We start from the raw sequence: 17654 nt of genomic DNA on the forward strand, positions 1-17654 counted from the left end.
GAATGAGACATTATGGCGCGAAATCCTGCTCATGCACGTAGCATCGTTTTCGAAAGGGGGGGAGCAGACTCATCAAAAAAATCTTAAAAAGCAAAAAAAAAAAAAAAAGCAAAAGAAAAAAAAAGAGAGATTTAAAGTTTCCCAAAACCTTCAAATCCTAATACGAGGGGGTGGGGGGGGGGGGTCATATATAACTTTTAGCTTCAATTTCACTCCTCATTTCCTTATTTTCATATCAATTGTTTACATACTCCCAAAAAAGTTGTGGGGCCAACTCCATGATAATTCAATTTTTTATATGTAAATTTTAAAAAAATTTGTTGCTGCGAGAAAAAGTGGGGAGGGCCAGCCCCCCCCCCCTAATGCTACGTGCCTGCTCCTATTACCGTTCACGCAACGAATGAACTCATCCATTGGCAGAGAGCCATGGGGAGGGGGTCAGATGAATTTTTTGATATTTGTTTTGTAACAGCTGCATACATTATATTATACTTTGGTTTGGATGCGTTGGAAGAAATCTATCGAATTAAGAAACACATTTGATTAGTAATTGTTAAATGTAGTAATGTACATTTAGTAAGACACGCGAGCTATGATCCCTTTTCAAGATTAATGCAATCGCCCAACTGAACGAAAATCGGGTCACACCTCGCTTTGGCAATTTACTTCCTCCAGTAAACATTCCAGCTGTATAAATATATATTTGTTTTAATCCAAACTGATGACTCTCTTGTAATAATGATAATCCAACACCAATTATTACTTACATTGTACCGTAATAGACAATACATATGTATGTTACAACTTATTGCGATGACCCCCTCCCCCTTTCTCAACGTTTAAATATGGCAGAATGCTGATCTATTTTTAAATCAGGATTACACACGTGTACTGCATGGTGAACGTCCCTTTTACTTGAAAACTCTTGCTCGCTGTTGTTATTACATGCCATATAACATTTTCATCAATTGTGAATGTAAATGCTGACATCTTAAACATGCATCGGTTAATCTTTTTTGTGAAATATCATGATATTGCCTGTCCCATTGTCTGCACTGTTTCGGAGATTGCAACTTTTAAACCTTAGATATGCCTGGCGTCATGACGTCAGGCAATGACGTCACAATTGATTTGATTAATCTTTTCCCGTATTTTACAGCTTTAAAGGAATTATGTAGAAAATAAAACAACATTTTGACATTCTATATTTAATCACGGGAAAAGTAATCCCAGTACCTAAATTCTATTTGACATCATTTTTAAGAGGAGGTCAAGAGCTTGTTTCATGTTGTTTTTGGAGAGACTTTAGGCATTCTAGATATATTTCACTAGTCAAATATGGACAAAACTCTGATATTTGCTACTTTTATCTTTCATATTTCATAGAAAATGATTGTTTAAAACATGATTTTTCATTGAGTTTACCAAAAAATTAAGCCCTGGTACACCCTATAAAACAAGGATATTGTTATGAAGCATCATTTAAAGAGTTTATATCTTGAATTTCATAAACCTGTAAGCACCTTTCATTTACTAGATCTTAACCTTAAAAGATCAATTCTCAGTAAATGTCAAAATTCAGTGGCCACGCAAAGTCATTGATGTTGTTAATATTTCGTATTTTGATACCCTTTCGTGAATAATGATGCTATACAATCTTAAAGGGTTGCTATGAGGACCGATTGCCTTAGTAACAGAAACAAAAGATTGAAAAATGGCCATTTAAAGCAATTTGAGTACAATTTATAACAGATTGCAGCAGTTTCAGCTACACAGAATAAAATAATCATATACTTATTACTGTGAATTTTTAAATTACTGAAAACATTTCATGGGCATATGAAAGTTTAAATGTGTTTCTATGGTAACTAAATAGCACTTCAAAATAACATTTTATCGTTTTATTCGAACATGAACAGCTTTGAATGGAAAAAAAATAATTTTTGTTAAACTTGAGCAACAAAGATATTTAAAACTGAAAATTGGTATTCGTTGATACGGTAACAACAACTAAAAATCACAAAAACTACACTTAAGTCTAAGAATTTAGGAACTTTTGAGGACTTTATACCTATACCTGGATCATGATACTTTAATATAAATTAACTGGAATTACTATATAAACATGTCCTCAATTTTAATGCAATATCAGTTGAAGTTACGGTTGTCTTTAAGAAAAAGCAATAGCGGTTGCTATGATGTTTTGTGCAATTAGGAATTTCTTTATAATTTTCTTAAGTCAATACTCTAAGTGACGGCAGTTTTAGAATTATGAATATATGATAAAACATTTGTCATGTTAATCGCAAAAAGCAACAAAATAATGGTTATGTAATAGTATGAATATTATGGATATCATATTATTTAAGTATATAGAGTAAGTATATAGATTTTAAAATAAAACCAACCAAATCTGACACACATTTTAAATACACACCACACCCCCTAAGATCCACCCTGTACCTTTACATACCTGTATATATACCCCAGGGGCAGTGATTTGGTAAACATTTGTGTGCATAAATTTTATTGGTCAGATATTTGTTAGGGTTGTTGTGGTTGGTTTGTTTATCTGAGTACTATATTTTGCCGCCAAGTGTTGTGAATCTTTGTTTGGTCAGCCAGAGGGTGGCATGTAATATATATATATATATATATATATATATATATATATATATATATATATATATATATATATATATATATATATATATATATATATATATATATGACCTGAATAAGACCTAGATCATAAAGTTTGACAACAGACTATTTCTCTTTCTGATATCCATAACGATTATAAACTCATCATTAGGTGAATAGAGGAAGCTTATTCCCATAGAATGGGCTCGCTATCATTTGATTAATTTCATCCACTGTCACTGTGGCCACAATAAATATTCGAACCCTCAACAGGCGTTATTTATCATAAGTAAAACCTGTAACAATTTGGCGCCCACGTTGGGACACAGTGACAAGGAGGGAGAGAGACGAAACCAACTGGAGCAGACTGGTGAAGTTCCGACGAGAGAGTATCGAGGCACCTCCTAGATGCAACGCACCTTCCAATGAATCACGCTACTCAGAGACGGCTTTGTAGACGGTAGATCCGCTCCAGTCATCGCCGCACGAGTGAGTTCATTTTCTGTGATTTGTGAGTCAAAAACTGTGGCCCGCTTCAGTTCGTGTATCTATACGACAATACCTGTCATTCAAGTGTGAATTCAAAACTTTGGGAAATCAACAAAAGACTCACGGGTGAATTGAATCAGTTGACTTGCACAGTACTGACAGTTTGGCGAGTCGGTACACCATTAACATTAATCATCAGATTATAATTGACAATAAGTACAGTCCTGATTGCATATAGATATTATGTATGTAATTTGTAGTTTAGATAAGTTGTGAAGATCTGAATGTCGTCGTCTGAGGTATGCCACATGCGCAAATTTTGATTTTGATATATACAAAAAGTGCACTTTACTTATTTTTGACATAATTTATTTTTTTCGCATTTGACTTATTTTTGGTAATTTTTATAATGGCAAGATAGAAGAGTGCTAGAATGGTTAAGTGGTGTAATTAACAGTGCACATTACTTCTATTTCTTTATACCCTTACATGGTACTAATCAGTTAAATATTAATCGCTTTACCTATTGACGTTCGACCATCATTGACAGGAAAATTAGTTTTTAAAAATCGGGTTTTGTCTTCAGTTGTCAGAGGTTTTGCGAACTATTCATTTTTTGGCGTGTTACCTTGCAGTTGTCGGTGTGCTTCGATAGTGTTTGTTTTTGGTGATGGTATTGTGTTCTCAAATACAGCATTGTAGTCACAACATATCTCATATAAACCACAGTTTGATATAAATTAGCCCTAAAACAAATTCCAATATATATACTACAGTGTAGACAAGTTTTTCCATTTATTTTCATTTCAGTGTATTCTCATATAAAAATTTAATCGGGATCGGCGACTATATTTTTGCGAAATTTTGATCGAGCTCGAGCTTCGCGATATTCGTACAATGTGTTTGACACAGACCACAATTATTTTTCCCTCTTTTTCCTTTATAAAACAAAAATTCATATAAAAAATTCCACCGGCTCAAATCTATTCAAATTTGGCATAATAACCGACAAACATTAGTCCAAAAACATCTCCAAAGTACCGGAAATCAATTGAGATGGGGCTGAGATATGGCCCCTACAATAACCCCTACCCTGCAAAATCCACTTTCACTTCGGAATATTTGTAAACATTGGCATCTTTACACCCTTCCTATTGCGCCTTTAAAGATCGATTTTCCCAATAACTTTTAGCTAGTATTTTTTTTCAAACCTTCTTCTTTTCATCCATGCCCTAAAAGGTACCAAATTCGCCCATTTAGCACCCCTGGGAATTTTTGGGAAAAAAACATACATTTTTAGAATAGAACTACTTGCGTGGTCAATGAGCAGGGGGTAAAAATAGTGGTATGTGACCTAATTATTTCACATACCTTTATTGATTTTGATGAAACTTGGTAGGTTGGCACCTGTGGGTATTTCTGATGTCTCCCAGAAGTTTCGGTCAAAAATTGTCCTTAAACCAGAGTTATGGGCCCCTGAAAAAAGGTACAGGAATAGCTGAAATTCCATGCAAACATCAGCATCTCACACAATCAATTTCCTTGAAACTTTAATATGTCATATTTCAACTCTTTGCCCACAGACATCTGACATTTTTTCTCATCAAGATTAATATTATGCAATTTTAATAATGTTTTGAAATAATACCCCAAATAAGGCTATAAATCCCCAGAAAAGCCCCAAAATAAAATATGTAGACACAGATTTTTCAGTAGGAAAAAATATGTAAAATTTCTACATTTAATATACTATAGAAATCAGACATGCTAGTAAATAAACAGCAAGTATTCCCTTTGATGTAAGCGGATAATCAAACATGGCCACTGCAACCAACTTGAGGAAGGAAGTGGCACTTACAGGTCAAAATGGATTAGCATCGGGTACAGTTTAGATGACATGGATAGGTATAAAATGCCATTTGAAGTAGTGTCAAACATACAAGACTATAATTATGATGAAAATAAAGGAATCCATCACACCATCTTTGATACAGCAAGCAGAAAGTACTTACAGAATTTATCAAAATGTTTCAGAAAAACCAAAGGCCATGGAACAAAGGGAGGAAACTCCGCCAAAGGAAGCTGCCCAGCAGGAGGTTTTTTCAGCAAGGTAATACTAACAGATCCAAGGCTTCATCAGAGGACCAAGAGACAACTCGTAAACGCTCCTTTGTCCGGCTATACGCTGGGGACCATGGCCTGGTAACACGACCAAGTTTAGACTGCCAATCCTACATAACTCCTGACTGTGATGGGGAGAGTGGATCCTCGTGTATTCTTCGGCCACGGTCAGAAAGCTGCAGATACCTACAAAATGCCAACAGCAATGAATATGAAGGGGGACAACGTGTAGTGAGTGAGGAGAAAATGATCGATATGATGACGAGCACAGCCCATCTTCATCAGACTACTTCAAGCACCTGCCCCATGCCAAATTTTGCTGTACTCGAGGCAAGAAAGCTAGGCATCTCTTGGAAGTACAAGATACAATGCGCAAATTGTCCGTTTACCTCTCCGACATTCAACCTGTATCATGAGATTCAACAAGAGGGACCAGGCCGTAATCCATCAGCAACCAACATTGCTCTCGCATATGCCATTCAAGACACTGCCATCGGGGCCGAGAAGATGATTGAACTCCTCACCTGTTTGGACATACCTGCTCCCAGCAAATCATTCATGCAGACACTCCTGTGCAAAACAAGCAGAAAAATGACAGAACTTAACAAAATGGACATGAATGACAAGATACAAAAAGTCAAAGAGGTTAACGTTACTCGAGGACACCCTGAAAATATCATCAACATTTCAACAGATGCAAGGTACAACAGCAGCGTCATGTTTAGTCGGAAGACCCCCGGCCAGAATGCCAGTCAAGCCTTTTCTCTGGCAGTAGAAACAAATACAGATAGAAAGTATATACTTGCCTGTGCTGTACAGAACAAACTCTGCTGGACTGGTGCATGGCTGCGCTGGAAAGGAATGGAAGTGGACTGTCCTGGCGGTCATGTGGAATGTACTGCAAACCTGTCTCCGGCTGCTCCGTTCTCGGAATACGAGATGGGGAAGGATATCGGCACTCAGCTCGGCCTGCAAGATGTTCTAGTCCGGTATGTTACCACAGACGGCGATGCCCAAGGTGCTAAAGGAGTGGACGATGCCATGTGGGCTCTTCATCCCTTGTGAAAAGTAGAGCGCCTAGCAGACCCTGTCCATTTTGGGCAATCACAGTTCCGTGCCAGCAACCAAGCAGTATACAGCGATGAAATGTTCCATTCTAAGACAAAAGAAGAAAAGAAAGAGTTACAGAGGGTGTTTAGCAATGACTTAAAATCCAGATGTTCCATGATAGTGAAAAAGCTTTTCACCAAGTATGACAGAGACCTGGAGAAAATGAGCAGTTTCTTACCCAAAGTCCTGGAGGCAACTGTTGCATGTTATGACGGAGACTGTTCTATGTGTGCCGCCTATTCCTTGGTCTGTGACGGGGGAGTGGTCTCCAACTGGTGGAACTTTAGCCGCAACTTGGCCATCTATAGGATCACCGCCCTGCAAATGAATGACAACGACCTGAGAATTGTGACAAAAGTTCTGAAAATGAAGTTGAGCGTGGAGGCTATCTCTGCCATGAAACTTCTGACTGACACCAATGCCAACGAGTCCTACCATAGATCTGCAATTGGTAACATGCCCAAGAATGTGAAATTCTCAAGAACAATGGAAGGCCATTTGCACTCCATGATTCACAGGAGGAATAACTTACCAGGAACCTCAACCAGACTCAAGTGTGAATCTGCCGGTTTCCAATACTCAGACTCCGGCAAGTGACGACTAGCCAGGATTGGCCAGCAGTTCCTCTACAGACAAGAATACCACAAAAAGGAGAAGATTAAGACCAGAAGAAACAAACAGCAAGGTAGGAAAATGGAGGAACACCATCTATATCGTCAGGAACATCGGACAAAGTCAGACTACCGGAAGGGACAATTGGATATGAACCTACCTGCAGCAGTTGATCATCCCTACCACAAGAGAGGAGCATGCCAATATCATCTGAGGCCTCGCCTAGGATGTGACAGAATGACTTTATACCCATTTTATGAATGATACTGACTATTACTAACCTTAAAGCTTGAACTGAATCCATCACCATGTTCCATCAGGCATATACTAAAACCATTATTGTGAGGAGAGATGCATGACTCTCCAATGTTTAGCGGTGTAACATTGTAATAAATATGATAAACTTACCTATATTCTTTGTTTTCTCAATTCATGTCAATAATGAGGTCAAGTCTGCAAGGCAGGAAGGGAAAGTGGCCCAGGCAGGTGCCCCTAGCTCGGCAGGTCCGTCGCTGGTTGTTAATACCATGTGGTTCCAGAGTGATGTGCTCCGGAACAACACACAGTGTGTTGTGGCACAAGTGTGATGCAACAATAGATGCACCCAACTCATGATAACCATGATGTAGCATGACACTGAGTCTATGTACATGCACGGTAACCCACTTGTTCTTTACTGGATGCTTGTAGCATACAACACCATATTTGTTGTTGCTGCTTCTAGCACCAGTCCAGATGCGACGCTGACCGTTCAAACCAGGAGCAGAGCCCGAGCGCACTTTTTCTCTGTATTTTGTTAGACATTCGTCCAAAGCCACGAAATGAAAGTTGCAGACGACAAAAATAGTGCCAACACATGGTTACATAGAAATACGACTTACCTCATTTGCATATGCGGTCTTACTAATCACCCAACAATAAAACCACCATCAATTGAGAGGGGGCTGAGATATGGCCCCTACAATAACCCCTACCCTGCAAAATCCACTTTCACTTCGGAATATTTGTAAAAATTGGCCTCTTTACACCCTTCCTATTGCGCCTTTAAAGATCGATTTTCCCAATTGTTTTTAGCTAGTATTTTTTTTCAAACCTTCTTCTTTCCATCCATGCCCTAAAAGGCACCAAATTCGCCCATTTAGCACCCTGGGAATTTTTGGGAAAAACATACATTTTTAGAATAGAACTACTTGCGTGGTCAATGAGCAGGGGGTAAAAATAGTGGTATGTGACTTGTTTCTAGGTTTAACACCACTATTAATTTTTACTATATATTCTTACCAAAATTACGCAACTTTAGATACGGGTAGCAAGTTTAAAACAAACTTCTGGGAAAATTCCTCTTTACAACTTTTAAAACAATTGTTCCTAACCAATTTAGTAGCAAAAAACACACAGCCATCCACAAAGGCACGAACGTTTGTTTACATCAAATTTACACATGTGCTTGAAAATCATGTCCGAGCCCTTTTATCCCCCTGCCGAAACAACTGGCATCAACAATTCAAGTGACCTCGTGTTTTTACAAAGGTGGGAAAATCAGGCGTTTACACGTTGTTTTTTATCTCATAAAAAAGTACAGTCCCTGTCGCTGGCGAAAAATTCCTAAAAACGAAGGGGAATTCGGGAATTATTTTCACTCAGCCATGTTTTGACGTGAACCTTCGGAAAAATAGTGTTGTGATACCTGCATCTAGTGAAAACAAGTCGAGTATTTTCGGTTTATTTTCTGTTCAGTATATATGATTTAAATTTGTTTATTTCAGCCCAGCATTGTACATCCATGTATAGGTAGACTTGATTTACTTGTATCTTCTATTTCAGGTGATCAGTTACTTTTCTTATCGCGACATTTTTTATGTAAACAACAAATGATTTATTTGCATTGAATTCTGTTTGGTTAGATCAGTTGATATTTTATTAGAGTTTGATTGCTTATGTAGTTACATATAGTCAACAGGAAGTGCATTGTACATACTGGAAACGTAAATTGACTTTCGTTTTCAAACATTATTAACTTCATAACCTTAGTTCCACACGTGAACTATATATTCATATTTCTTAAGTCATTTGTGTTTATTTAAAAAAAAATTATCCCTTGTTTCATTTGTTTTCATACATTGATAGAACAAACCCTCCTCAAATAAAAAAAAAATCATTTATCATATCATTTATTTCATTTAGTTAGCTATTATATTCTCGGATATCAGCAATTGAATTCTGGGTTTAAATTATATTTACAATTTGTATTGTTTTGTGTATGTGTGTTGTATACTGCTGTACAATATATCACCATGTCTGAAACAGAGGAAGCTACATTGACTCCTGATGAAGTAAAAAACATAGTGTCTGCCTTAGAATCATTGAAGATGAAACCAAAAGCTGATAGTCCTGAATTGAAGTCATCAGCTGATGTTGCTGGCAGACCGGTAGAGACATCCTCTGCAGCATCTCCAAGTCCGCAGTTCATCAATATCCTTTTTCTCTGGAGACTCAAAGTCCGATGCCTCTTATGATGTCTGGAGATATGAAGTTGAGTGCCTACTGAATGAATCATATAAACCAGAGACCATATCTCATGCCATAAGACGGTCGCTTAAGGGAAAGGCTAGTCGTGTAGTTATGCACCTGGGAGCTGGTGCTTCCACGAGGTCAAGCTTGGATAAGCTTGATAGTATATATGGAACTGTGGCAGAGAGAGAGGACATCCTAGCTGAATTCTATAGTGCTCGGCAAAGAGAAGATGAAGAGTGTGCAAGATGGAGTTGTCGCTTAGAAGATATTATCAGCAAAGCACAACAAAAAGGATTAGTACAGACTAGAGAGTGTGATGAAATGTTGAGAACTATTTTCTTTAAAACTCAGACCATCTTCGAAAGATATATGTGGACACTTATACGACAAGTCTAGTACATTCGACTCTTTGAGAGCTGCAGTGAGGAAGGTGGAAATGGAACATCAGCCACCAATAAAGAAATCGGCCATTACAAAATTTGCAACACCCAAGGAGGAGCCAGATGATAGATATCAGTCATTAGATGCTAAGATCAATCAACTAACTACAGAGATTAGAGGCATGAAAGACAGGCAACACAGTTATAACTACAGACCAATGCCACAGGCTAGACAGCCTTGTCAGAGAGGGAGACAGAATCAAGGTTATAGAGGAGGATATAGACCGTACCCCAGATCACAACAGCCTAAAGATACTGAAGATGTAGTAACAGAACTTCGGGATTCTAGAGCTAGAGATCTACCAACATGCTACAAGTGTGGTCAAGTTGGTCATGTTGCTATTGGATGCATAGTTCTCGTTGATCATCGTCGCCAAGGTTTAAACTTCAACAGGTCAACACCTGCGGACGAGGGGTTGACTTGAGGACAAAGAGTCCCAGGAAACAGACATTAATAGGAAAGCCAAATGAAATTACAGTTGCTATCAATGACATCCAGTGTCGAGCATTGCTAGATACAGGAGCTACTGTGTCAACCACTAGTGAAGAATTTTACAGGAAGCAACTGCATGATGTTGAACTTCATAGCATAGAAGATGCCATTCATATTGAATGTGCAGATGGCCAAAATATGCCTTACATAGGATATGTATTTGCTAATTTGAATCCATTAGGCATTCCTACATTAGATGAACTGCATGACTGTCTATTTTTAGTTGTTCCCACAAGTAACTACAACTCTCATGTACCAGTACTTATAGGAACCAACATAATACAGAACCTTATTGACACAACGAGAGAGAAGTTTGGTTCTAGATTCTTACAGGATGTAGCTTTGCATACACCTTGGTACTTAGCATTCCAGTGTATTTTAATTAGAGAGAAGGAGCTTCAAAGGAATAGATATGCACTAGGACTAGTTAAGAATGCAGAAGCGACCAGGATAATTATTCCTCCTAACAGCAATGTTACTATTGATGGATATGTGGATAAAAAGATCCCACACAGCAAAGTCACAGTGATGATGCATCAGTCTTCTAAGACCTGCATACCAGATGATGTTGACATAGAGGCAACACTGCATCCTTATGTATATGAGGATTACCAGATATTTCCTGTGACTATCAACAATGGGACTACAAGGACTATTTCTTTTCCACCAAAAGCTGTTTTGTGTGAGATTCAGCCTGTAGTTATAGAAATTTTTGGTCAATTTTCGTACAGTTCATCTACTGTATCACCAAAGATGGAAGGGATTTTGTCAAAAATCCATATTCCTGATGACATTACAGATGAAGAGCGACAAGCATGCCTAGACCTTGTTGAATCTTATTAGGATATATTTTCCACAAGTGATACAGATATTGGAACCACAGACAAGGTGAAGCATAGGATCGAGTTGTCTGATGAGCATCCATTTAAGCAGAAGTATCGAATAAAACCCCCTGCAATGATTGATGAAGTTAGGTCGCACATCAAGGACTTGTTAGCAGCTTGAATTATCCGCCCCTCCCATTCGCGTTTTCATCATACGTTGTATTGGTAAGGAAGAGTGATGGGACTTTGCGCCTATGTATCGATTACAGGCAACTCAACTCTAGAACTGTGAATCAACAGTTAAAAATTGGCCAGTACCTTCCAATGCGGAAGATGTACGAAAGTTTTTAGGTTTCGCCGGATATTACAGGAAGTTTATTAAGGATTTTGCAAAAATCGCCACACCACTCATTGATATAATGGCCATAGGGAAGAAACAACGAACTAACATCAAGCATAGAGAAGATCCAAACTGGAAGTGGCAAAGAGAACAACAACAGTCATTTGATACCCTCAAGGAAAAGCTTACATCACCACCCATCTTAGCCTATCCAGACTTCAGTAAGCCATTCAAGCTGCATACAGATGCATGCCAAACTGGATTAGGTGCTGTACTATACCAGTGTCAAGATGGAGTAGACAAAGTGATAGCTTATGCCAGTAGAGGTTTAAGCCGTGTTGAAAAGAACTATCCCACGCACAAGCTGGAATTTTTAGCTCTTAAATGGGCAGTAACAGAGAAATATTCCGATTATCTACAAGGTAAGGAATTCACTGTTTACACAGACAATAACCCATTGACTTATGTTTTAAGCAATGCTAAACTGGATTCTACAGGTCATCGTTGGGTTTCCGCATTATTATAAATAACACAACTTCAAAAGTAAACCAAAAAAACCCAAACAGCATCAAAGTTTATGCTTCCGCTATACCAAATAGATACACAAAGAGCCACGTTTTGGTAAAAGTGTTTGCATTTTGTTTCTTTTTGTTTCTTTTTTTGATTTCGAGAGAATTGTCTATCTTTTTTATCAATAACGTGTTTTAAAAACAAGATTATGCATTTTAGACACATACAATGCGCATGATTTTTTATGAAATACTTTCCTACGCGTTGAAGAAATGGGGATTGAATATATAACGCTTGTTGCAAAATTTAAGGCAGCAACTGTTTGATTTTTTTCTACTAGACAGACATATTTTGTTTATTGCCGCTTTCAAAATTTGGTTGCTTTCTGACCCTTTGCCGACATTAAAAGCATGAGAGAGAGAGAGAGAGAGAGAGAGAGAGAGAGAGAGAGAGAGAAGAGAGAGAGAAGAGATATTTTCACTCCTTACTACACAATATGCGTAAAGACACATCAAAAGAGCTCGGCTTTCAGTTCTTCAGTACTTTGATGGAGAAATGGATGTTTTATCAATTTATAGATGGTCGGCTTGTCCTTGTCAGTGAGTGTACACATACCTCTTAGTATAGTTACGTACTTCTTGGCGAATTATTGATATAGTTAATATCTGTTCAAGTATTCTCTTCAATTTTCAGCAAATCACAGCAAAATACTTCATTTCATTTCTTGTATTTTGAACATGTTTACAATGCTTTCTGATCAAATTTAACAAACATTTCACATTTAGTTATGATGCCATCAATTTGTAAATCTCGGTAACACAATCTATAATTTGAAGACAAAAAATGTTTCTGGTATTTCTTTTATTTTGTTTAAACAACCCTGTGGGGTGTGTGTTGACAAATATGGCCATTAGTCACTTGAGTTGCTCATGTAATCTATTGATGTTTGTCTTTGATACTCAGCTGACCGTCAAAGCCTGTAACTCTCTTTAGATTTATCTGATTCGTCAATTTTGATTTGAGTACAAGTTTGAAATTTTAAATTTTATGGCATGTTGAATCTTTAATTTTTGAAAAGAGTGTTGAATTAATATTTATAGGTGCAAACAGGACTAAATATTGGAACTTCTTAATAATTATTTTAATTCAATTTAAATAGACCGAGTTTAAATTTGATGCCATGGTTCAATCCTATAAAAGAGTAAAAGGGGAGAAAGCGATTTATATGTAAGTTGAATTTTCACTGCAGAAAGGAAACTCTGAGGTAATGTTAAATGCGCCGTAGCGCCGAAAGAAGCACATACACCTATAGTTTTGTTTTGAATTTTGGTTCAGATGTGTGTGTAAATTTACAACAACAACAAACAAAACTTGGGAAAATGCAAGATTTTACCCAGGATTTAACTTCCGAAAGTAAATAGTGAACACTGACCTGGGATAATTATTAATTATCGAGATCAAAGTATACGTATAAAATCGCCATGATAAAACATTCTATCTCGTTAGAATTTTGAGACATTCTGCATGTTTAATCTCTGTACTTAAGTCATCTTATATAATAACTGCCGGTTTAAAACAAATAAAACTCAGTAGTATTTTTGTAAGGTAATTAAAATATTCTCACGTATTCTTGTGGGTAAAGAGACAAATAATGCTTTTATTAATTAACGATAGGGTTGATGTAACTTTATAATCTGAGTGCACTGTGCCTTATATACATGTACATGTAACTAAAAAAAACTATCAACAATGCTCTGATTTTTTAGACTTAATTCTCCTTTTTCAGATATACTAAAAGAAAAGGCATATTGTGTTATTTGCATGGATGACCCAACAGATCCAAAACAACTTCAAAAATGTGGGCATATATTTTGCAAAGAGTGCATTGAGCAGTACTTTGAGTACAAACCAAAATGTCCTAGCTGTGGCACAATCTACGGGAAAGTGACGGGAGACCAACCCCCAGGAACAATGTCAATTACGACAAACGGTAGTAGACTGCAAGGATTCAATGACAGCATTGGAACAATTGTTTTTACGTTTATTTTTAACAATGGAAAGCAAGGGGTAAGTTTTCATTTTACATAATGGTTAATATCAAATGTCATTTTTTATGTTCCGAGAACTTTGTTTGCTTGTTGACATTTGTATGTGGCCAATATTGCTAAGTGTTTAAATATGGGCAAAAAATGTTGAAAATTCCAATGTCTCCTTTGAAACTATACCCGTTTTTTGCTTTAGTTGATCAATTTGAAAATTTGGAAACAACAATTATATTTGGCATGTACCACATGTATTGGTTTGTTTTTCTAACTGAACCAATTCTAAATTCCCTAACATCTTGAAACATAAATATATTTTACATTTGCAAATATATTTCCTCATACAAACCCTCGAAAGAACAAACCTCTTTTTCTATGTAAACTTTAAGAGATCTGATCAAATAGTCATAATTTTGACATCACAAAGATCATAGCATGAGCTCGTATTTAATTTCTGTTGCGGGGATAAAGTAATTATCGCTATTCCTAAGAAAATATCACAGCGGAAAATTATCCTAGTTTGTATGCGAGGTAAATAACAGTCATTCTATTTTAATGGAGAAGACAAATTAAATTTTTGAATGTTTTCAATTTGAGAATTGAGCACATTGAGGTACAATTTTCTTCTTCACATCTATACATGTAGGATTTTTTAAATAAAAAAAAATAACTATTATATATTTTTTTAAATACAATAACTAGTAAGTAGTTGATGAAAAAATGTACCTATATGCTCTCATATATTTTGATCGCTTTACAAAGTGGGGGGGGGGGGGGGGGTGGGAGCAGAACGAAAATATAGGGAATTGGAAGTTAACAACTTAACAGTGTACCCCTACCAAATGTTTAGTTTTATATCTTGCGTAGGATTTTCTTATTCTGGTAAAAAATAGTATTTAATGAAGGTACAATGTCAAAGATTACGTGTATGCAAAAATAAGTGTAGAATTCGAATACTTTAAAATACTTTTTTTTTTGTTGTTCTACCGAGGGACCATATGGCACAATATCTTTTGAACGCCCATTGTTGCTCAGGTGAGCGATGTGGCCCCATGGGCCTCTTGTTCGTCATTTTTACTTCTATTGTACATGTGATTCTTGACTGTGTTTGTGTACATTTGTATTAACTGATTTTGAACTTCAAATACCAGTGAACTGGTCCTGAGTGAATAAAAGAAGTATAAAACTTAGGCCATTCTTTTTTTCCATTTTAAATGCTGAATAGGAAATACCAAGTTAAAAATTTAAAGCTGAATGTAATAAACTCATATGAACAAAATATGACTCAAACCTAGGCGAACTGTGAGTTCTGTATCTTGCTTATATTTCTACGATTGACGCTGAAATTTTTGTTGAACATTAGAAATTCTATATGAATTAGAGTATGTTTAATACTAGTACAAACAAAATAAAAGAATGATATTCTGTATATACCTACTCTCTTGGGCCCCCTCTTTATACAATAAATAATGTGAATTCTACATCAATTTTGATAGTTTTTCAGACACGAGTAAATAAAAACGACATCTTTAAAACAGTTTCCATAGTTCTGACACATTTCTGTTGCGGGGATAAAGTAATTATCGCTATTCCTAAGAAAATATCACAGCGGAAAATTATCCTGGTTTGTACGCGAGGTAAATAACAGTCATTTAATTATAATGGAGAAGACAAATAAAATTTTTGAATGTTTTTAATTTGAGGAATTGAGCACATTGAGGTACAATTTTCTTCTTCACATCTATACATGTAGGATTTAAAAAAAAAATAACTATTATATATTTTTTTTAAAAATACAATAACTAGTAAGTAGTTGATGAAAACATGCACCTATATGCTCATATATTTTGATCGCTTTACAAAGTGGGGGGGGGGGGGGGCAGAACGAAAATATAGGGAATTGGAAGTTAACAACTTAACAGTGTACCCCTACCAAATGTTAAGTTTTATATCTTGCGTAAGGTTTTCTTATTCTGGTAAAAAATAGTATTTCATGAAGGTACAATGTCAAAGATTACGTGTATGCAAAAATAAGTGTAAAATTCGAATACTTTAAAATACTTTTTTTGTTGTTGTTCTACCGAGGGATCATATGGCACAATATCTTTTGAACGCCCATTGTTGCTCAGGTGAGCGATGTGGCCCCATGGGCCTCTTGTTCGTTATTATTACTTCTACTGCCCCATGGGCCTCTTGTTTCGAATAACCCTTAACAGAGAGTGAAAATGCATGAATTTTTGTTAGTGTTTACCATCAAGTCACAGAAGAACAGTCAAGTCTTCCATATACTGTATATGATGCTAGGCTACAATGGTTGATTGAAAGTCAGAGGTCACCTCTTGAAAGCCCGTTCATGCTCTCAGTGTTCATTGTAGAAAAATACTCTAACTTATCAGATATGAGTTATTAATTTTCTGCAATGTTCGCTACCTTCATTCTTCAATGAAGCACCAAAGAAAACATATATTTTATCGTAAAATTAACTTCATTAACCTTTGAAGTGGTGTTTTTTTTTTGTTTAGCTACATTTTAAACAGTTTATGGTTTATGATTTATTTTTACTTTGCATAGTTTTTTCAATATTTTTTACAGGAAGAGCATCCAAATCCCGGAAACGTTTACAAAGGGATTAGTCGTTCGTGTTATCTCCCAAACAATAAGAAAGGCAGGCTTATAGCTAAGCTACTCAATGTAGCATTCAGTAGGCGGTTGGTGTTTACCATTGGATGGTCAAGAACTACAGGCCGTGATGGAGTAATTACTTGGAATGACATACATCACAAAACTAGAATGGAAGGAGGGCCAGCAAGGTATACACATTCAAAATGCACAATTATAATAATTTAATATGATTAGATTTTTTTCTAGATAAAGTAGCCTGATTAACTCTAGTTTTTATTGCTGTGGGTTTCCATAAGTGTGCTCGTACACTTAGTAACATTTACTATTTTTCTCTGAAACTGAATGCAACTACGACTTTATCTCCCTTCCCATGAACCATATTTTTTTTTGTTTTTACAAGCTTTTCAATTAATGTAATCTTTTAAACTATCTCCTTTGGTATCCTGCAGACCAAAAAGGAATTAGGTACATAGTTATTATAAGCAAGATAGCCTTTACTATAATTTTGGAATCCATGGTCCCAGGGTCAATAGTTTTGGTGTTATTCTAGGGCTCTATTTCTGATAAAGTAAATATGCTGTTACTGGTTTTTTTAACAGGAGATCAATTATAGACAAACATGCGCTCATGGTTAAACAGAGGAAAAACTACGCACATTGATGAAGTTTTCCGGTCAATTTTTCTTTGATACGTCGATCAACAGAAAAATTATTATTTTCATTTCTTAAATGGCAATAAATTTCTATTGGAATTTTTCCAAACTTTTTCAAAAATGACGAAGTAAAATTGAGCAAAGAATTAACGCAAAAAGAATGACCAAAAAAGGACCCAAAATACGGCGATCAGTGCAGTCATCTTTTTCTGGTCTTCTTTTAATTGTAACCTATTACTACT

General features: G+C 36.3%; 1 protein-coding gene across 2 annotated transcripts in view; it reads left to right on the plus strand.

The window, feature by feature from the left end:
- Positions 1–17654, plus strand: part of LOC128187348 (uncharacterized) — a 41070-nt gene that overhangs the window by 21281 nt on the left and 2135 nt on the right. For both annotated transcript variants that reach the window (XM_052857759.1, XM_052857760.1), the window contains exons 5-6: positions 13883–14163; positions 16731–16948. In XM_052857759.1, coding sequence (XP_052713719.1) covers positions 13883–14163; positions 16731–16948 — 499 coding nt within the window. The remainder of the gene's footprint in view (positions 1–13882; positions 14164–16730; positions 16949–17654) is intronic.

This window comes from Crassostrea angulata, chromosome 6, assembly GCF_025612915.1.
Source record: "Crassostrea angulata isolate pt1a10 chromosome 6, ASM2561291v2, whole genome shotgun sequence".
NCBI classification, from domain to species: Eukaryota; Metazoa; Mollusca; class Bivalvia; order Ostreida; family Ostreidae; genus Magallana; species Magallana angulata.